Source organism: Phoxinus phoxinus, assembly GCF_949152265.1.
Source record: "Phoxinus phoxinus genome assembly, chromosome: 3".
Taxonomy (NCBI): Eukaryota; Metazoa; Chordata; class Actinopteri; order Cypriniformes; family Leuciscidae; genus Phoxinus; species Phoxinus phoxinus.
This window is the reverse complement of record NC_136878.1, coordinates 22,248,933-22,271,074: the sequence shown is the minus strand read 5'-3', so window position 1 is coordinate 22,271,074 and position 22,142 is coordinate 22,248,933. Positions and strand designations below refer to the sequence as shown.

The 22,142-nt window shown below is 38.6% G+C and overlaps 1 protein-coding gene across 1 annotated transcript; it reads right to left on the bottom strand.

Annotated features, from left to right (window-relative positions):
* Window positions 1–6,594: 6,594 nt before the first annotated feature.
* Window positions 6,595–9,111, bottom strand: ch25hl3 (cholesterol 25-hydroxylase like 3). Its single transcript, XM_079608468.1, has 2 exons — window positions 8,558–9,111; window positions 6,595–7,390 (listed from the first exon to the last, which is right to left on the bottom strand). Exons 1-2 carry the CDS (start codon window positions 8,983–8,985, stop codon window positions 7,015–7,017), a joined length of 804 nt encoding a protein of 267 aa, XP_079464594.1. The 5' UTR covers window positions 8,986–9,111; the 3' UTR covers window positions 6,595–7,014.
* Window positions 9,112–22,142: the final 13,031 nt, after the last annotated feature.

Sequence of the window (22,142 nt, the reverse complement as noted above, 5' to 3'; positions counted from 1 at the left end):
CTTAGTCTCCCAGCGGACGCAGCACATGTCCATATTTTCCTCTTTTCCATCCAGCGAGCCTTAGTCTCCCAGCAGATGCAGTATGCATCTATCTCTTCTCTGTTTTCTGTCCAGAGAGCTTGATCTCCCAGCGGATTTAGCATGTATCTATCCCTACACTTTTCCGTCCAGCGAGCATTGGTCTCCCAGCAGGCGCACTATGTACTTATCTCTACTCTCTTCCGTCCAGCGTGCATTGGTCTCCCAGCGAACGTACTACACTCTAAAAAATGCTGGGTTGTTTTAACCTAAATCTGGGTCAAATTTACATTTTTTTAATTAAAAAATGTAATCCAACGGCTGGGTTTGTCTATATTTGACCCAAATTAGAGTGTATGTACAGTACTTATCTCTACTCTCTCCCGTCCAGCAAGCATTTGTCTCCCAGCAGACGTACTACGTACTTATCTCTACTCTCTTCTGTCCAGCGAGCATTGGTCTCTCAGCGGAAAGCAAGTATCTACCTTTTTCATATATCTGTCCAGCGAGCATTGGTCTCTCAGCGGACTTGACGCGTATCTATCTTTTCTGCCCAGCCAGCATTTTCAAATTCATTCCACCTCGCAGGCGGCCGGTAGAGCCCAATATCCTGACGCCGTTGAGGCGCTCACGTCAGAAGCTACATGGGCCCTCCCGGTCAGCCGTTTTTTCGAATCCCGCCGCTCGGTCGGCAGGACTCCCCCGCCAACGCCATCGAGATATCCCCGTCAAGCGATCAAGCTTATTGAATTGCCAGCCCGGCAAATTCGCTGTGTCTTTGGGGGGTCTATAATCTGGCGGCTGTCCTTTTGCTCTTTTGCTTTTTGGGGGAGTACTCTGGCTTTGGGCAGAAATTCCGAGCTCCGAGCCCTCCACCTGGACAGCACGCCAAATACGCATAACCTTTATCGTAATAATTATATGTAGATGTGAACTCATGAAGATGTTTTGTAAATACGGCCTGTGAAGAATGATTTGGGTCGAAAAAAGGCACATTTAGAAAAAGAGAGAACATTTTTGGAAGGATCACCATTTTAATTGCATTAATGCGGCCGATCATATGGTGAGTGATTTCCATCTTTCAATGTCCTGCTTTAGGTTCTCTAGTAATGCAAAACAAATGTATTAAAATAAATCTTTTGGATTCTTGGGTGCACAACTACATGAGGTATTTTATCTTGTCTAAAGCCATTTTAAATGGCAGGATCTTTTAATTAACAGAATAACCAGAAAAGCTGCCAAATGAGTTTAATAAAGCCAACAGAGGGGGATAGTGATTGGCATCTAAAAGGTACAAAAAACATAATCCGCATAAAGAGATATGGTATGCTTTACTTGACCTAAGCTTAAGGGTGGAATCTGAGGATGGTGTCTTAATGGCTATTGCCAAAGGTTATATGGAGGCAAACAACAGGGGTGAAAATGGACACCCCTGTCGTGTGCCCCTATGCAACTCAAATTGTGGCGATCTATCGAGATTAGTTAGCACTGATGTGCAGGGATGGTGATACAACATGCTGACCCATCTCCTATATTAATTTATTTAATGGTGGTTAAGATGTAATTCCATTCAACTTGATCAAAAGCTTTTTCTGCCTTTAATGCAATAATTGCCATTTTAGAGTGAGATTTTAGCTTAGAATAGATAATATTTAGAAAACGTCTGACATTAAAAAAAAGAAAATCTTTTAGGGACAAAGCCAAATTTGTCGGGGTGAATAATTGTTGAAATAGCCTACATTTGTTTAATCTAGTTGCCAAATTTTTTGTGAACACATTCAAATCAATATTGAGAAGAGCAACTGGACAAAAAGACGACGCGTCTTGTCCTTGCATTTCTTATAAAGTAAAGAAATATTGGCGGAGTAGAGAGAGAAAGGAAATTTCTGCTTACTAAAGAAATTATTGAACATCTGTAACATAAGGGGTGCAATTTTATCTGCATATTTCATATTAAATTTGATACAAAAGCTACCAGGGCCAGGGGTCTTCCCATTAGAGAAAGCTTATTATGCATCTGTTATCTCTTGAATATCAGCATTCAAGACTTCCTGGTCAGCTTCACTTAATTTTGGAAGGGGAAGCAAATGAGGAAAGTCTAAAATCACCTCCGATGAAACACGTTTTAGATTCATACAACTCTGTATAGATTATTGATATCCTTTGATTCGTCAATAATTTACCACCCTTTTTGCCAGCTATACAATTAATTGATATACTGGCATAGGAACCCCTTAACTGCCAAGCTAATAATTTCTCAGGTTTATCCCCAATTTTGAAACGTTTCTTAATATTTAATAACATCTTATTCACCTGGTCTGAAGTGATCTGATTGTATTCATATTTAAGTGACTGTAATTTTGAACACAAGAGTCTGCAGTATCCCTTTTCCAGTTGGGTAAGATGAGCATCTATCTCCACTAAGCGTTTTTGTTTCTTCAAAGCTGACTCATAAGAAATGATGTGTCCCTTCATCACAAGTTTAAAAGTTTCCCATGAAACAGAATTGGAAACATCTCCTTTATTGTTAATCTCGATAAACTGTCAAGGAATCCGATATATGCTGGCAAAATTTCACATCTCTAAAAGGAGCTAAGTATTACATTTCCAAATTATAACTTGGCTTTGCCCAGCCAAAATCGAAAGAAACAGTGACAGCATAATGAACAGCGATCGGTATGTTATGATATTTAGATGTAGAGACCAGAGGTCACGTTAACCAAAAATGTTCTGCCATTGACAGAATTCATAGAGCCGTTCATTGATTTGATAGCCTCCATAATGTCAGCACGATTAACAGTATACGTGGAGTTGGCAATGGGCGTCGTCTGACTGACAGGCGGCTTTTTCACATGCATCCTCTGCTGATTTGTCTCCTTTCTTGGATTTTGGCTTAGTCATGTTGTCTGAGATCTTAAGGAATGGTTATGAGCAGAATTTAACTCAAGCTAACACTTTAGTAGGCATAAATCCTGCTCTTTGATTTGATTTGTGGAGGTGGCACTGGAATTACAATGGAATTTACATGTCAAATTAGAGGACATTTATAGAGGAATACATTAGTGGAATACATATATCAGGGACTTTTTGAAAGTTCTGAAATGTATTAACAAGTTTCCTCTTATAACAAACTTGTTTTCATTCATGTAAATGTACACTGTAGGCTTGTGTTCCCAGAACAAGCAAAAAGTGCAATGTGGGGCGCAATATTAAAATTGGAACAGTGATAAATGTTCCCATGAAGGCTATACCCTTAATTAAAAACGTCAGTTTAAGGAGAAGGCTTTCTGGCACCGTGAAGGTGAAAGATGCTGTGCATCCAGACTTGTTGCACAGATATGATGTGGCCTTCACGGATAAGGTTTAGCAAGATTCAGTGTCCTAGCAAGTCCTATTTGAGATGGAGTTTCTCAAACCACCAAGCATAGTTTGTTGGCTGCTTTAGCTCTGCTGACTAAAATTAGTGTCCTTGCTGGACAAGCAAATGACATGATCAGCTCTGCCAAAGCTTTTAAGTGCAAATTACCACTGATCTGTCTCCAGCTTCAGTGCCATGGCGTGCTTTACTCCCCATCCATGAACTCGAGCCAAGTCAAACCATTAAAGCAATTAAGTTTGTTAGCTTGACAAACTTTGAATAGGCTGTGCCTGTGATATTGACATGTTTACCATTTTAGTACAGAAAAAGAATTGGACTGGACTTCAAGCTGGCCACACTCACAGACGTTGTTACTTTGACTGTTATTTTAGCACTAGAGGACTTATTATTATAAAACATATAATTGTTATAAAACATATCAAGTATATCCTTAAAGCGTCAGTTCACCCCAAAATGAAAAATCTGTCATTAATTACTATGAGGGTGAGTAATTAATGACAGAATTTTCATTTTGGGGTGAACTGACCCTTTAAGGACACTTGATATGTTTTGGGTTCGTGCCAAACCCGTAAGACTTTCATTCATCTTCAGAACACAAATGAAGACCTTTTTGGTGAAATCTGATTTCTGTCCCTCCATTGACAGCCTATACGCAAACTACCACTTTGACGTTTCAAGAAGTTCATAGAGAGATCGTATAACTAATCCAAATTGGAAAAAAAAGTTACTTTAAATTGCACCAATATTTCATAATATTACTGTTTTTTTGTTCAAGTAAATGCAGCCTTTGTCAAGGATAGTGATAAAGCAGACAGGTGAGTAAAATAATACTGAAGTTTATTTTGAATAGAAGCACGGAAACCAGCAGATGTAAATGGTGATTTGATCACAGTGAAGATAGATGATTGAAACTTAGCTGATGAATAGAAGTATTGTCCTTACAGATGGAGATCGGAACGAGGCTGATGGTAAACACAGATGAGGGTCACTGAAGATGGTAGAAGGTTCTTAGAACGGGATCGGATGGCAGGTAAGTGGAACAGGTAAGGATCGAGGTAGCGTCTGTGTGTCCATGGAGAGACGAGATCAGACGATGGGTCTTTCTCAAAACCAAGAATGCAAAGAACGGACTTGTGTTCTTGGGGAGAACGCTCTTGCTAATTGTTCTTGGAAGAATGAACTCACAAGATGAGGAGCATACAGAACGCTGCTGGCAGTTTGAGACGATCTGTTCTTGCTGGTATTGCGCAATAATACCCCCGCACAGACGCCGTCTGCAGTACCCAAACATAACGAGAATTATTGACGATAACAGCCAGGCTTTATCGCCCAAGCCTACCCTCAGCTCAAGGGATTACTCTACAACTGTACACTACAATGTAATGTATATTCATAACACTAAAGCAACGCCTGTCTCATTTCATTCTGCTTCTGATGTTTGTTTGTGTTCATTAACCAGCGGTGGGAAAAAACACCGGTAAAAGGCAATGGTCTCGACTGTGGGGTAAAACGAGTCTGTGAGCAGACTGGCCGGTTGGCTCACTAGCTAACTTAACACCCGCAGGCGCTTATGGAGATTCTCACTTCCGAAAACGTTTGAGCACATTTTCGATTTGCCATAAATTTTCGTAAAAATGGCAATATTTTAAATCTACACAGTTGATTTCTCGCATCAAATGTTCTCAGAAGTGAATTTAGTGATGAAATATCATACGAAATTGTAGAAAAACGACTTACTGTATTGAGCTGCCTCTCCTTCCTCGAATGCCGAAATATTTCTGCCTCCAAGTTCACACAAGTTACCAACCGATGCATCCTCGGTAAAATGGGCATGTCAAGAACACTTCTGGGATTTTTAACCGTTCTTGCCAAAATGCAAACTTGTGTATTGGGACAGTACTTGGGCCACAAAAGATGACGTTTCACAAGAACACAAGTACAGACAAGAACACAGATTAAGAAAGGCCCAATGAAGAGTGGTGCAAGTGAATTTAGTGAACAGGTGACGAGGTACAGGTGTGGTGATTTGTAATCAGGGGAGAGTGAATGAGTGGGTGGAGTCTGTAGATCTGGTGGAGCCGTGACACACTGGTGGAGCCATGTCCACACTAATACGTTTTCGTTTAAAAACGTATATTTTTCTCTCCGTTTTGGCCTTCCGTCCACACTGAGACGGTGTTTAAGGCTATGTTTACACGAAAACGATCTGAAGAGAAAACGCAAAAGTGGCGTTGCGTTATCACTTTTTATTCTGCGTTTAGACGAGCGTTATGGTGGGGAAATCTGCGTGCATATCGTGACGCAAAAGTGTGTGAAATTCGATATAGTATGCACTCCAGGCGGCTAGGTGGCAATGTGAAGCACTGCCACACAACAACACCAAGTCATAGCCTGCGTACAACCTTCCTTCTACTTCTCTCCCTAGTAGACTTTTGCGTTTTTACCCTTTAGAAGGGAAATTTCCCCTCTGGAGGGTGGTTTCACTTTTTTGCGTTTTTAAGCTACAAAAACGCCGTCGCCGTGTAAATTGGGCCCTGTACGCTCGCGGGTGAAAACGTAAAAATATTTTATCGGATGTGCCTTTCGTTTACACGGTGATGGCGTTTTTGGGGCTTAAAAATGCAAAAAAGTGAAACCACCCTCCAGAGTGGAAATCTTAAAAACGCTCCACCATCGCATTCCCGTCTAAAGGGTAAAAACAGTAAAAACGCGAAAGTCTGCTAGACAGTGAAGGCGTCTCATACACGTTTACGTCACAGGCATGCGCCAGTACAGGAAAATAACAAAACATTATCAAACTAAAAATATAGCATTAATTTCACTGACAAAAAAAAAAAACGAGCGACACGCGAAAAGCACCGAGGGTTAAAGCAGCAGCTTTACCGTAATAAACATGAAAACAGTGTCAGCGTCTCTTTTACTTTCAGTGCTTCATGTTGCCACCTAGCCGCCTAGAGTGCATACTACATAGAATTTCACACACTTTTGCATCACCATATGGATGCAGATATGGGGGGGAACCCCCATAACGCTCGTCTAAACGCAGAATAAAAAGTGATAACGCAACGCCACTTTTGCGTTTTCTCTTCAGATCGTTTCCGTGTAAACATAGCCTTGGTGAGCATAAGAGATAAGAAACATTGAAAAAATCTTTTGAATGCTATTGTAAATAATTACTTCAACATAACATTAATGTTGCTATATTTTTATTAAACTGTTCGACAGGTTTCCATTGGAAATAGCTACTTCAAAATGCACCTAAGGCAGTTTATGTGACTTTAATTTTTTAATGAAATGTTACATGTGTGTTACTAACCCTTACCTAAATAAATAGCCAGTAGGCTGTTCAAAGCATGTATAAAACATTTACGCAGTTTAGATTGAGTAAAAAAAGAGACCTTGCAATTGCAAGTGTGATTGTAAACTCTCTGATTATTATAAACCGAATTAATTTTATGTTTCTTGGTATATCTGGACTTATTTCAGTAAAGACATTTGAAAATCTGTTAAACTGTTAAATGACAGATAATTCAGGGTGAAATAAGATACAATGTGAGACTTTTTTACACTCTCAATCTCACTGTCATAATGGCCTAATTAACCCGGGATTCACCTTATCAATTGTCTCCTTCATTTACTGGGATGGGCAATGAGGTCCCAAAGATGTAATCCCAGTGTCTGAAGTAGGGGGCGAAGTTCCCTTTAAAGTGCTGATGGTGGACCATGTGGTGCGGAGCCCCACCAAAGCATGGCAGCAACCGGTGCAGTGCCCAGGGAAAGTCATATCCACAGTGGTCCTCCACTGCCATCCAGGTGTTAACCAGATGGAAAAGGATTTCGCTAACAGGGTGGCAGCCCACCAGCATGGCACTGATAAATGCAAGGGTTTGTAGGGACAGCAGTTCAGAAATACTGGAGTCTTGAGCTGCCAGAGCAAAAGTGTCCCTGTTCAGATGGTGAATGCGGTGGATGTTGTGGTACAGCCAGGGAATTCTGGGAAAAAATACATACATTTGTTTTAGTTTGAGATATATATTATTGTGTGTTATATTATATTTGTCATTTTAAATGTAATAAATAAATATGGAGGATTAAATAAGATACATGTTATTTGTACGCATCAATATGTTAGATTTCGTGGTAATTTGTGTCACTGTACCAAAGTTAACAGATTTTATGTTAAACATATTCAACACAATATGGATTTTTTTTAAATATAGATTTTTCACAAACATTACTAAATTAATAACAATTAGGTGACTACAGGATAACATTAACTTAAATCTATATGAAATAAAACATCCAGATAATTATAAGTCTGACCAGTTTCTTTATGTTTGTTTGGTTATGATGTCTATTATCTATTAATATATTAAAACTGAATACATACTTATGAATATATGTATTATGAATGAATTTATTATGTTGATATTTATATGAATAAAGACTGAGAGGAAGAACCTGAACATTTTGAAAATATTATTCCAAGAAATGTACAGCATTTGTTCTGCCTCGTCTATTTATCTCCTGTTCTGTGAGAGCTGAGTGGTGGGAGGGGAGTGTTTTGTTCAGCTCTGTGTTTTTCTGAATGTCTGAGTATGTTTCTTAATCTGTTTGCCTGTATTGTTTTGACCAATGATGCATAGCTGTGTTTTGCAGTGTGTTCATTGTCAAACTTTTCAAAATGCAAAAAAATGCTATTATTTTTTATGGAAAAAAAGAAAAGATTATTTGTATTTTATTGAGAAAATATTTAAGTTTGTCATGTATATATTTTTTATTAGATCAGATAACATTTTAAGCTGGCATATGTCATTATAATACTGTATGTGTTACAATATGCCCCTCACACGTTACAACGTTCATAGGGCATGTAATGTTGTCACATTTAACTTTCATTCCTCCAGGGTAATTAAAGAAAAAAGTATACACTGTAATAATGAAACAAAGCCACATATTTGTAGCCTACCAGACATGTGTAAAATGAATGTGGAATAATATTTTTTTTTTTAAATACTCTGAACCCTATAGTTTACACAAACTGAGAAAGTCATAACCAAAACATATTTAATATAGCGAGAACCGAATTTAAAACTGTCACTCCAATTGTGCAACGAGGAAGCTCAACATGCTGAGATTAGAGAGATGTGTCCTGCTTACTTGTGAATGGTATAATGAAATATGAAGAACAGCGTATCGAAGATGAGCATGCATGAGACACATTCCCTGAATGCATGAAATGAGGACGGTGCTCTCTCCGGGAAATGCGTGCGCCGTACCGAAAGAAACAACGCGGTTAACGGTAAAACGCCAACCATGTATTTCCATAAAATTCGAGAAGCACATCGAAACCACTGATACAAGCCAACGTCTTCACTGCGTATCCTGTACTTATGAATCCACCCCACGTGTTTACTGAACACATCCAGAAGCATGAAGGGAGCAGAGAAGATGAGATGAGTGCTGAAAGCTGCGCACACGCTCCAGTGGGGTGACGTGAGGAGAACATGACGTTCCTTATACATGAAATCCCAAATCCACTGCAGCAATGAGTCGCCTCCGAAAACCAGTAAAACGAGAGCAATCATTCTTGTGAACTAGCCTACTTTAACATAATCGCAAAAGGCAGCAAGAGCAGCTTAGAGCAATGATATCTCCGGTATTCTGATGGAAGCCGTTTTCACTGTAGCCTACAGTATGAAGAATACTTTTATTCTGACTCGGGGTGAGAAATGCTGCTCTCCTCCCACCATCGCAACTTTACCAACTCAAAAACAAGATCACCCGATCTCTTTGATCACCGATTTTTAACTTTTCAAAAATTACAGTTAACTCAATAAAAATAAGAGTTCCGTGGTGTCTTCTGATAGGCCATTCCAGCCCTGTTAAAATTTAACAATTAACACCTAGCCGTTTTGTTTAATTTCCTCTGGAAGAACATAGCCTAATTACCGCATTAAAAAGAGCTCTGCATCCAATTAAAAAAAGGTGATCTAAATCCGATAAAGCTTTCTTGTTTTCATAAAGTTTTTTTATGGATGCTCATTTTTAAGTAGCCTATAGTCTACTACTTGCACACAATTGTAGGCCTATACGTTTAAAAACAAGTCCTCCTTTTACAGAAACTGCTACGATAATGGTATAATATTGGTGCCTGAGACAGTTATATAAGAAAAAAGAACATCTAATTACTGCAAATCCCTTACTCATTATATACGATCCCTGCAGTGCCGTCGCAGGTGGGGTGCGAGGCCCTGTGCGAACTTGAAATGCGAGGCCCTGCTCTTTGATGTGGAACAGTCACGCATAACTGTTCTAGTTCTATTGCACGCATAATCTCGCTCGACTCGCTGCAATACGTTTTTATCAAGTAGAATAATACAACATAATCATGAACATAGTCTGAGGCGCCGCAATAGGGCAGGCAAGACGGGCTATTGCCTGGGGCCCCGCATTTTAAGGGGGGCTACCGAGGGCTGATAATTTAAACAATCAGAAATGTTAATATAAAAACGCAGCAACATCTCTGCATCCCCCTCAGTTGGGCCCCTCTCTCGCTACGCTCGTTATGCTTTTACCTTTTTCAAACTGGTGCAGCGCTTACTCGCTGTAGGTAGAAAATGCATGATTTTATTTGTTAAACATGAAAAGGAATTATCCGTCTGGCATGGCAGCTCGCTCTAACTTTAACCTAGATAGGCCTTAATGTTCGCTAGTATAGGTGCATATCCAAGTGATTGTGCGGAGACGTGGAGCGCGCACTGCGGCAGGCGTCGGCGCGAACACTTAAATTTTCCTATCAACAGTGGAAACAACTTTAAATAGGCTACTCAATCTTTTCTGGTCATACAGAAAAGAATAATGCATCAGTCGCAAGTACTTTTATTTGTGTAAACTCTCAACAACAAGAAAACGTTGTGCTTTTGTAAAATAAAATAAAACAAACAGGGCCGAGCGCATCTCAAAAATGCGCAAACTGGAGCGCGTCTCAAAAATGAACTGAAACACAGTGTATAGCCTCAAAAACATGATGAATATTTCTATATAAAGCTTGAAATGTCCGCTTTTAAACGAAAAAATTCGAATCTAAAGCAAATACCGGCTGATTAGGCTGTAATCCATAAGGTGCATTTCTCTCTAAAGATATCCACTTTACAGCGGAGATGTATATAGATATGTTTGCAACCGACACTGATTTAAAAATATAATTTTTTTATTAATAAACAATAAAAATGCCTCGTTATTTTTTCAGACATATTATCATTAGCCTGCTTTGGGGCAAGATTTATGCATGCGCTTGAGCGCGGAATAGGCTATTCCTCCATGCACTCAGTGGCCTATTTAAGCAGAAATTAATATAAACGTGAGATTAGTTGACTAATTGCTTAAATGATTGACTACTAGTCGACTATAAAAATCTTTATTCTATGGAAATTCTAATCAATGCATTTAGGCTAGTTGACATTTATTTAATTAGTATCCAGCTCTTTACGTTAAATTAGTTGAGTTAACAATTAATTAATGATAGTTATATATTAATAAAATAATAAAACAAAGATAAAACAAAGATTAAATTAAGATGCAAACTATATATTTCTATATAGCATTACATTGCGTGTTCTACCACAAAAGACAAAATTAAAAATAACAATAGTAATAATAAAAAAACGCAAGATTGCGAGGCCCCCTAGTGGCGCGAGGCCCTGTGCGGTTGCACAGTTCGCACAGCCTATGCGACGGCTCTGGATCCCTGTAACTGCTAAAGAGTTGAGAAGGGTATTCCTGCACAACGGGAGGCTGCAGTTTCAGGACCCCAGTTTTAGGACCGCAGTTTTAGGACCCTAGTTTATTGTGTCAGCGCCACCTACCGAACTGGATTACCAAAAACACAAATTTAACCCCTTTCGCGGCAAAGATAACAGATCACATTGTTAATCACAACAGATTGTTGTTCAACATTCATTACTCGTTTAAACATCACACTCTTACTAATTTTATCTGGACAAACTGAGCATCATTAGAAAGATTTAAGACTCGATAGTGTTTATGATAAAACTCAAACAGCGAACACAGAGAGATCTGGGTCTCCTCTTCCTGATTTGCGTCAGTAATGTACGCAAGTCTCATTCGCTGTACAGCTGTCAATCATCTCCCGTGGTTCAACGTGACAATAATCCTGCCCTTCTGCATGACGCGGTCCTGTTATCCGTGATAACAAAGCTAAGACACATCTCTTCACCTGAAACAAGAAGCTAATAAATGCACGATTTCGAGTATATGTGGTTTGTGTGTGATTTTCGTGCAATTTTGGGTATTTTCATATGAATTAAGAATGTTTACAGTATTGCCAAGCAAGGTGTAGCCATTAGTTGCATATAAATTGCTTTATTATACCATATTTCAACATCTTTTTATGACTTAAAACCATTTTAAACCGCGACCGGAATATGGTACAAATATCCTATCTTACTCGATGGTGGTTTAAAGTGAGCTTTAAGTAAAAGTTTAATATTAATCTTTTAAATTGTATCGTGTAGCTTGATGCTACTTGCTCTAATCCACCTGCTGCAGGAGCTATTCTATTCCATAATCTTATTTGTTAAAACATATATATATTTTCTAATGAAACTTAGGATCAAGGTGGATCTTGATACTATGTACAAACTAAACCACCTGGATCCTAGAACTGCGGTCCTGAAACAGCAGCCGCCGCTATATCATCCAGTTCGGTAGGTGGCGCTGTCACAAAAAACTAGGGTCCTAAAACTGGGGTCCTAAAACTGCAGCCTCCGGTTGTGCAGGAATATACTACTGGAAGAGTTTGCAATAGTATTTGATTCCATTACTAGTGGCCTTATTCAACTCTTATCAAGTAATATATCCTCCAGTCTCCCTATTTACTAATCAGTTAGGCTAAGTACAGACAATACGTTAACAGTGTAAAGATTACAGATTAAAAAACAAAACAAAAACGTTTATATAAAAACATTGTGCATTTTTATATTGGCCTAAATGCAAAACATTTTGGAATTCAAGTATTACCAGATTGAATAAAGAAGTCTGGAGTTTACCTATAGGCTAAATACTGTCTCACCAATAAAGTTAAAGTTACATACAGTTATTATTTTGATTTATGCAGTGAGACAATATAGCTCAAGATTTTTAAGAGACATGGAGACTTCTTTTGTATCATAGAGGAAGACTACATAAAACATTTATTTTATGAATGTGTATTTACCCATTTTTTTTGGATTGACATTGAATATATTTTAGCTCACACAATTAAAGATTTGGCTATCTAGTAAAGATATATTTTTGTATAAGAGTTTGGAGCAAAATTGGATTTTTAATTTAATAATTAAGCATGGAAAATATCAAACAAAAATGGACAAATAATAAACCTAACATTATATTATTTAAAACTGAACTATAGGCTATTATATTAAGGCCTTAAAAGATAACTAAAAAGTTTAGACCCTAAAAGATAACCCTGAAAGTTTTATTGCAAGAAATATTTTATCTTCATTTCTTGTAAATTATACCCTGTATTTTTTCTTTGTTCTTTTTTTTTTTTGTTCTCATTGTTTGATGCTATTATGAATGTTACAGGAAAATACTTTAATTAATTATTCACTCTCATGTCATTCCAAACCTGTAAGAGTTCCGTTCATCTTCAGAACACAAATGAAGATCTTTTTGATGAAATCTGAAAGCTTTCTGTTCCTCGATAAATAACTGACACTTTGACACTTCAAAAAGTTCATAAAGCGATCGCAACACTAATCCATGTGAATTGGGCAGTTTAGTCCAAAATTTTCTGAAGATACACAAGCTCAAAAATGTTCCCTTGACAAGCAAGAACCAATGAGGTTAATTCTCGTGCTTTGCAGCACATTTTAGCTTCCTGCAAGAACCAATGAGGTTCATTCTTGTGTTATGCAGCACGTTTGAGCTTCCTCTAGAACCAATGAGGTTGTGGTAAACAGAAGCTCAAGCATGTTCGCTTGACGTGCGAGAACCAATAAGGTTAATTCTCGTGCTTTGCAGCACATTTTAGCTTCCTGCAAGAACCAATGAGGTTCATTCGCGTGTTATGCAGCACGTTGGACCTTCTGCAAGAGGTTTGATCTCACGCATCAAACAGGCTCGTTTGAGCTTCTGTTTATTTCCGCTGATCAAATTTTTTAAAGTAAATAAAAGCCTAAATTAAATCTGTTCATCATATAAAACGATCGAGTTTTTAGTTGAAAACGGTGTCGTGTAAACAGCCACTCAGTCTAATGGAAGGATTCCACCCGTTTAATCCCACCGGTCACAATTGTGACCGCAGATTTTTTCTTATTTCTGGAAGCTCTAAAAGTGTTGTTATTGGCTTTGGGCAAGAAATTCAACTTTTAAAAGAAAAAATTGATTGTTTTGATTAAAATTTATAAATGTCATGTGACTGGTGTGAAAGGTCACATGAGTAGATCAGTTTATTTCCTGCTTGCACATCTAGAAGAAGATGTCTTCCTCACACTACTACAAAAAGTAGTATATAAAACACCTTAATTAACAGATAGAACTATCAAATTTTGTACATATATTCTTTAAAGGGTCTACTACTGATATATTTTGAGAATTATACTCCTGCATATATATTTTGCTCGTAAGACACGTAAATTTGTTAACGGTCACAATTGTGACCGGTAGTATAACACAGTGTTTCAGTTGAAAACACAGGTTTTGGCTGTTAATAGTTATCAATTGTTTATTATTACACAGTTTAAAACTATCAGATGTGTTGGACCTTCTAGACGTACGTGACCCCCCCTGCCCCCCCCCCCCCCCCCCCCCCCCAAGTGCTGTGTGCAGCAAACAGGCATTTAAAAGTGATTGATAGTGATGGATCAGATAGGGAGTACCAGGGTGAAACGGCCTATTTGCCAGGTAGATTATTGAATGGCGATGCAGAGGTGAAACATCTGGAGGATGAGGCAGATGTTCATGAGAACCAATTGGTGTGCGCCACACATCACCACAAACAACCCTTTCTACAATGTACGGCCCATCTTCAGTGCACTGAATGAGTGCACACACATCTCCCTGAAACTGGCCTATAGGCAGGGCCCAAGTGTAGTCCTTGGTCTACTCTAGCCCATAGAGGTCTAGCCGAACAAGCGGGAGTTCATCCAGGGTGTAACTTTGTCCATGACAACCTTTTCATCTCACTAAACCTCCATCATGAAATGACAAAGCGATGTTATGGATGTCTTGGAATGTGTTGCGTAAATAGGCCTAATTGAAGAATTTGTATGAATTCTGACTATGGTGTTTCCCACCGGTCACTATTGTGACAGAGTATAAAACCTAATATTTCACTAACTTAACCAACATAAAATCAATAAGTCCATAAAGTTTGTGTGTTAGGGAGGTCTAAGGAGTAAAATGCATGTATTCAAATTGCAAGAAAAAATTTGGGATTAAACGGGTTAATACATTTGCTTAACATTACACAAAGTAAAAGGAAATTCCGTGTTTTACTCAACATTAAGTTACAGTGATTTTATGTTTATTCAATAAATGTTATACAAAACATTACATGTGGGTCAAACAGTCACACTCCACAAAGTCTGCTTTTAATTAAATGAAAAGTCATTATAAAGAATTTGTTATTGTTAAAGGGATAAAGGGATATTAAACCCCAAAATGAAAATGTTCTTGTCATTCTCATGTAGTTCCAAAATTAATTCCAAGTAAAAAGAAAAGAAGAAAACAATGCTAAAGGTTAAATAAAGGGGGACATTACATAACTTTTCTCCAATAATGACCACGTTTCTTTATTAACAGCATCTGTGTGTGTTTTGTGTGGAGTCATACTGCGTGTAATTGAGATCTGGTGGTCGTGGGAACAGAATAATACTCTTACTCTTGGTTATTAGGTCTCCAGTCAGCAGTGACAGATGCCAAATTCAAATGTCTTTCACATTATCAGTTCTTTATTGTTGTGGAAGAAGGCAAAGCTCTCACTTCAGCAGACAAAGACAATAAATAGACCACTCTGCATAAGTTTTTAATTTCTAAACTAAGCGCACAACTTTACTGCAGTTACCGTCAAGTAGTGCAGTCATTCGTTTATCTTGGTATTCCTATAAAAATAATAAGAAGAGTATGGATTACTAATTACATGACTAAAAGACTACATGTCATCTATCTTAGTGCTTCCAGTTCTCTCTCTGACTCATTTCCCATGACATATAGTGAATTACACTGTAATGAATTCATCATGTTGTCTAACATTTTATATATTTCTCAATATTTTTATTCAATGGTTATCTAGTTGTGTGTGGTGGCTCTGTAGTATTCACTGTCTCAAATGAATGTGCAGCTATTATGAAGGCCCCACCTCTGGAGACCCGGCAGACAGATTACTGTGAATACAGGAAACGAAGAAGAGAATCGGGAATCGCGCCTGCTCCCTGCTCCTCTGTATCCCTGATGGCTATGATAGGAACCAGACAAAAATGGGAGGAGTCAGGCTGGCAGAGGAATGCTGAAAACTGTCGAGGAACATAGGTGAGTCGGCTATATAGTCCAGGGGCCTGTACCATGAAGGTAGCTGAACAAACTCGGGGTTACAGGATTAGTTTTGAGTTGACAAAATCAAACCGATGCAATCAGGCTTTATTGGTACCATGTGCTCATCAACTTTCTCTGTCAACTCAGGCTTTGATCTTATGATTACTCCACGAGCACGTGCACATACCAAAGTGACGTAGGCACCAAACAACCAATCACGTTCGATATGGATAGAGCGAGAGCAATATATTTACAAAAGGATCCTATAAAGCTAGACTGCACACTAAAGGAGCCTATAACTAGACTGCACACTAAATGAGCCTATAACTAGACTGCGCACTAAATGAGCCTATAACTAGACTGCACACTAAATGAGCCTATAACTAGACTGCACACTAAATGAGCCTATAACTAGACTGCACACTAAATGAGCCTATGGAGCTAGACTGCACACTAAATTAGCCTATGTAGCTAGACTGCACACTAAATGAGCCTATAACTAGACTGCGCACTAAATAAACCAATAACTAGACTGCACACTAAATGAGCCTATAACTAGACTGCACACTAAATGAGCCTATGGAGCTAGACTGCACACTAAAGGAGCCTATAGAACTAGACTGCACACTAAATGAGCCTATAGAGCTAGACTGCACACTAAAGGAGCCTGTGGAGCTAGACTGCACACTAAATGAGCCTATAACTTGACTGCACACTAAATGAGCCTATGGAGCTAGACTGCACACTAAAGGAGCCTGTGGAGCTAGACTGCACACTAAATGAGCCTATAACTTGACTGCACACTAAATGAGCCTATGGAGCTAGACTGCACACTAAATGAGCCTATAACTAGACTGCACACTAAATGAGCCTATGGAGCTAGACTGCACACTAAAGGAGCCTATGGAGCTAGACTGCACACTAAAGGAGCCTATAGAACTAGATTGCACACTAAAGGAGCCTATGGAGCTAGACTGCACACTAAAGGAGCCTATGGAGCTAGACTGCACACTAAAGGAGCCTATGGAGCTAGACTGCACACTAAAGGAACCTATGGAGCTAGACTGCACACTAAAGGAGCCTATAGAACTAGACTGCACACTAAAGGAGCCTATGGAGCTAGACTGCACACTAAAGGAGCCTATAGAACTAGACTGCACACTAAATGAGCCTATGGAGCTAGACTGCACATTAAATGAGCCTATGGAGCTAGACTGCACAATAAATGAGCCTATGGAGCTATACTGCACACTAAAGGAGCCTATGGAGCTAGACTGCACACTAAAGGAGCCTATAGAACTAGACTGCACACTAAATGAGCCTATGGAGCTAGACTGCACACTAAATGAGCCTATGGAGCTAGACTACACACTAAAGGAGCCTATGGAGCTAGACTGCACACTAAATGAACCTATGGAGCTAGACTGCACACTAAAGGAGCCTATGGAGCTAGACTGCACACTAAATGAGCCTATAGAACTAGACTGCACACTAAATGAGCCTAGAACTAGACTGCACACTAAATGAGCCTATGGAGTTAGACTGCACACTAAAGGAGCCTATAACTAGACTGCACACTAAAGGAGCCTATAACTAGACTGCACACTAAATGAGCCTATAACTAGACTGCACACTAAATGAGCCTATAACTAGACTGCACACTAAATGAGCCTATAGAGCTAGACTGCACACTAAATGAGCCTATAGAACTAGACTGCACACTAAAGGAGCCTATGGAGCTAGACTGCACACTAAAGGAGCCTATAACTAGACTGCACACTAAAGGAGCCTATAACTAGACTGCACACTAAATGAGCCTATAACTAGACTGCACGCTAAATGAGCCTATAACTAGACTGCACACTAAATGAGCCTATAGAACTAGACTGCACACTAAATGAGCCTATAACTAGACTGCACACTAAATGAGCCTATAGAACTAGACTGCACACTAAATGAGCCTATAGAGCTAGACTGCACACTAAATGAGCCTATAGAACTAGACTGCACACTAAAGGAGCCTATGGAGCTAGACTGCACACTAAAGGAGCCTATAACTAGACTGCACACTAAAGGAGCCTATAACTAGACTGCACACTAAATGAGCCTATAGAACTAGACTGCACACTAAATGAGCCTATAACTAGACTGCACACTAAATGAGCCTATAGAACTAGACTGCACACTAAATGAGCCTATAACTAGACTGCACACTAAATGAGCCTATAGAACTAGACTGCACACTAAATGAGCCTATAGAACTAGACTACACACTAAATGAGCCTGACTGTGAGCTGAGGAGGCTCCACATTAAAAAAAAAAAAAAATGGAGATCAAACAGCTGGATAAAACTGATCTCAGTATGTGAACTTATTTAACCAAGTAACACTTTACCATGAATATTTATTAATGCTTTATTAACTTTCTCTTGCAACTAGCTATATTGTGCAGAATGGCACATGCAGCCACTATCTCTGATGCCCACTCCAGTAACTCTTAAGCACCGAAGACAGTTAAAACGTGCCTTTTAGATGCCAAAGGACAGGTAATCTCTAATTTCATTCTGGTTTTACTGAGGGCCACATTGAAGCGGTTCTGTGGCCCTGTCTAAGGGTCATGATAGGGGGTTATTGTGTAGGTTGCAAATTAACAGTGTTTTGTACTGTAGCAAATTTAACTTGCTTCAAAGTGCTGACACAACACAGACTCACAGAAAGTAAATCATTGATATATCTTTTAATGTTAGTATTAATTTAATGACATAATGAACTAACATTAAGGGTGTGAAAGGACTTTCTATTAACATAATTTGCCTCATGTTCTCCTAGAGCAGTGAAGATTGCAAAATGTGTGCAGTCTATTGCTCCAATGACTAGGGAATCCTATCATAAGATTGACCGAATAATAATAAAAAATATTTAAAATAATTATTAACATGTACAGATGTACTGTATTGTATAGTAGGTACATTTGTGAAATTTGCTTTTTGAAAGAAAAAATATATGTTCATGTGATGTCACCCTATCAATTACCGGCAATTTTATAAAAGCCCTCTTTTATGGACATGGTCGATATATGCCCGGGGAACATTATTAATGAAACTATTTATGTACTTCTGCAGAGCGAGGACCACCTTGCGAATAGTTCGACAAACCCCTATAGGTTCTGTGCATCACCGATCGTGCAAGTAGTACCACTTGCAAAAAAAACGCAACACAATACCATTTGCGGTACAGTAATTAATTCGACGTGTTAAATTCTTTATGCGGCTCAAGAAGTTTGCAAACGATGTGCTCGTCTAACAATTTGCGCTGAGATGTCCACAGGATTTGAAAAAAAAATGTGAAGCCAATGCAACAGACACTGGGAATTAGTTACGTCACCTATATGATTCTTTGCTAACAGCTGATTGGTCAAACTTCAGTCTGAGATCTCAAATCCAGCGTAAGATACCATGGCGACGAACACCGATTAAAGCCGAGGTAGGCTACTTTCATAGCCTACCTAAAACCCAGGATTGGCGTAAACTAAACTGAAACATAGCTGGCTAGCCACGTAAACCAGCTTCATGGTATCGGTCTTTGTCAGACACGTGGGTTTGTTGTGTGTGACGTCACCACGCCGCCATTTTTGAGGTATCGCTACTGACTGTGAGCATTGAAGAGATTACAATAGTAGAGAAAACAAGTAAATAACTGAAAAGAAAACTGAGAAAAGGTCGTACCGATAAATATGGCACTCGATAAATATGGCAGGTACCGTTATTTGGAGAAATTGTCATCCATTCAGAACATAGATCCATATATGAGCCAACTGCAGTGAGTTGGAGTGCTGATCGCGAATTGTTTTCCTCATCCTCGTACTTGGACATTGTCAACTATCTTGTTTATGGTATAAGCGCATATACCAGTGAACAATTTTAAAACTATAAATCTCTTAAAGCCCACGGACATTTCATAAACGGCTGTGTAACGTTACAGGATTTATTTACATTCCCACCGAAGGACACAGTAGTAATATCAAAGATAGGTTTGCTGTATTGATGATGATGATAATGTCATGTTAAGGATGTTTTAGTTTGAAAAAAGAATGAAAAACACAATTCTCCAACATCAGAATACCCCAGCATCGATACCTTACAAATGGCGGTTACGCCCATAATGCACTTCGTGTATCGCGAGTGTGACGTCACCTGACAAAGACCGATAGGCTCCTGCTCTTGTGCTGATTAGATCATTTGAATGTGTTCCTCTCAGGGGCGTAGAATTTAGTGGGGTTGACCAGCCCTATTTGTTTGAACCTCGAGAGGCGTCAAAGCTTACGTTACTCCTACATCCTACATACTAGTGTTACTCGTTTGGCGTAATTCGACTTGTACATGTGTACGGCCGTTTGCCGGAAGCTAGTTATTTTAGTCTATATTTTTCTTAAATATAAATATAAAATTTATAAATATTTTATATTTAAAAAAATATAAATATTTCAGTCTCTCTGAACTTCAGAAGGTCTTTATTAACCCCCAGAGATGCGTGGAGCACTTTAATCATGGATGGATGCGCTTTGATGGACTTCCAAAGACATACCCATTCACTCCTATTATAAAGCTTGGAAAAAGCCAGGACATTTCTAAAAGTGCACCTAGAACTATGGAATTACTTTTGTGCCAATAATAATGAACGTAACTTTTCAAGAAACTGATGAAAATATCAATTGAAACTGAAAAAGAATAAATAGCAGGCACATTTTTTTACTTCGTTCTTAATACACTGCATGTTTTGCTACGTTCGCTGATCTGAACTAACAAATGCGCTCCCTGAGTTTTCGTTCGCAGTTCTGACACATATCTCCCGTGGGGGCGGGGCTAGCTAGCAGTGTGTTCTCATTGGCTACTGAGTTTTTGATTGACAGCTTCTTGACCTGGAAGTGAAGACGTCAGTGTTTTTACATGTGTGAATGTGAGCGTCTGTAAGCGCAGCTTTCTATTTCATTTGAGTGACATTAAGTTTGTACCTGTATTTATTTGCTGTTACACTATATTGTTGAGATGATTTCTTATAGAAGGAATAGTACAGACGAATGATATCATTATCATTAGTCATCGTCGCTATCAGGATACTGGATACTTGTGGTTAAGTCTTTTTATTTTATTTTATACAATACTAATATTTTAGTAATACAGTTTATTTTATTTAATACAGTAGGCTACTTGCTTTTTCAGGTGGTGAGGCATTTTAAAGCTCAGTGAGAGCCCCTAACATTATACAGTAATGTCTTGATTTAACTGTTAGCCCAATCAATACATGACTTGCTTATCTACATATTACAGTCTTCGATTAGATCATATTTCCCCCCAGCCACCCCAAACAACATTGGGCTAACTGTACAGTCATACAGATTTGAAACTACATAAGGGTAAGTAAATGATGACAGAATTTTCATTAACATGTCCAGACGACATCTCTATATTATTATTATTAGATTATTAAACCATCTGGAAATGCTGCCTGTGTCTGAAAAAATAATTCCGGTTTTGTGCAGTTGTACCACTTCAGAATTAAATTGAACAGCTGTTCTCTATTATCATGTTCTATATATTACATCACATCTCTTCAAACAACATCAGGAAATTGCACAAGAAAGCATTACACATTTATTTCCCTGTAATGTTCTCACTTCAAGTTCCCACAATCTGAACTCCAGGTATCTGGATGAATAGACAAAATTCTCTTTCTAAAAAAAAGACCCTATAAAACAGGGCACGAGTCGTGATCATACTCAACAGTCTTCCATGGATGTCCAACTGTTGACAAAGGATTTCTAAAAGTCAACCAACATTTTTACAAAGTCAATGCAAGAGTAAATCTGACAGTTGGAAAGTTGAACACATGAATCTTGAGTTTGTCTTTTTTTCTTGAAAGATTTTTCCATCTGCAAGTGTATTTAAAGGATAATTCCGGTATTTAACACCTTGAGTCTATATTGTAGTTTGTTTTGGATGAACAAGAGTGGTGGACAACATTTTTTTTACAATGGTTCCTCTCTCGAGTTTTTGACTATAAAAGAATTGGCCATGGACCCATTTTACATTGGAGTCAATGGGCATGTCCGAAAAGGTCATTAAAACAGCCAATAATGTTCGTTTTGTTAGGGGGGTAACAGTTATAAGACCCGAGACCAGATATGATGA

Excerpts from the sequence above, each read along its gene's own strand:
- ch25hl3 (XM_079608468.1), bottom strand. The coding sequence starts at position 8,985 with ATGATTGCTCTCGTTTTACTGGTTTTCGGAGGCGACTCATTGCTGCAG. Across the intron at positions 7,391-8,557 it reads TTTCATTATACCATTCACAA|AATTCCCTGGCTGTACCACA; the intron begins GTAAGCAGGACA and ends ATTTTTTCCCAG.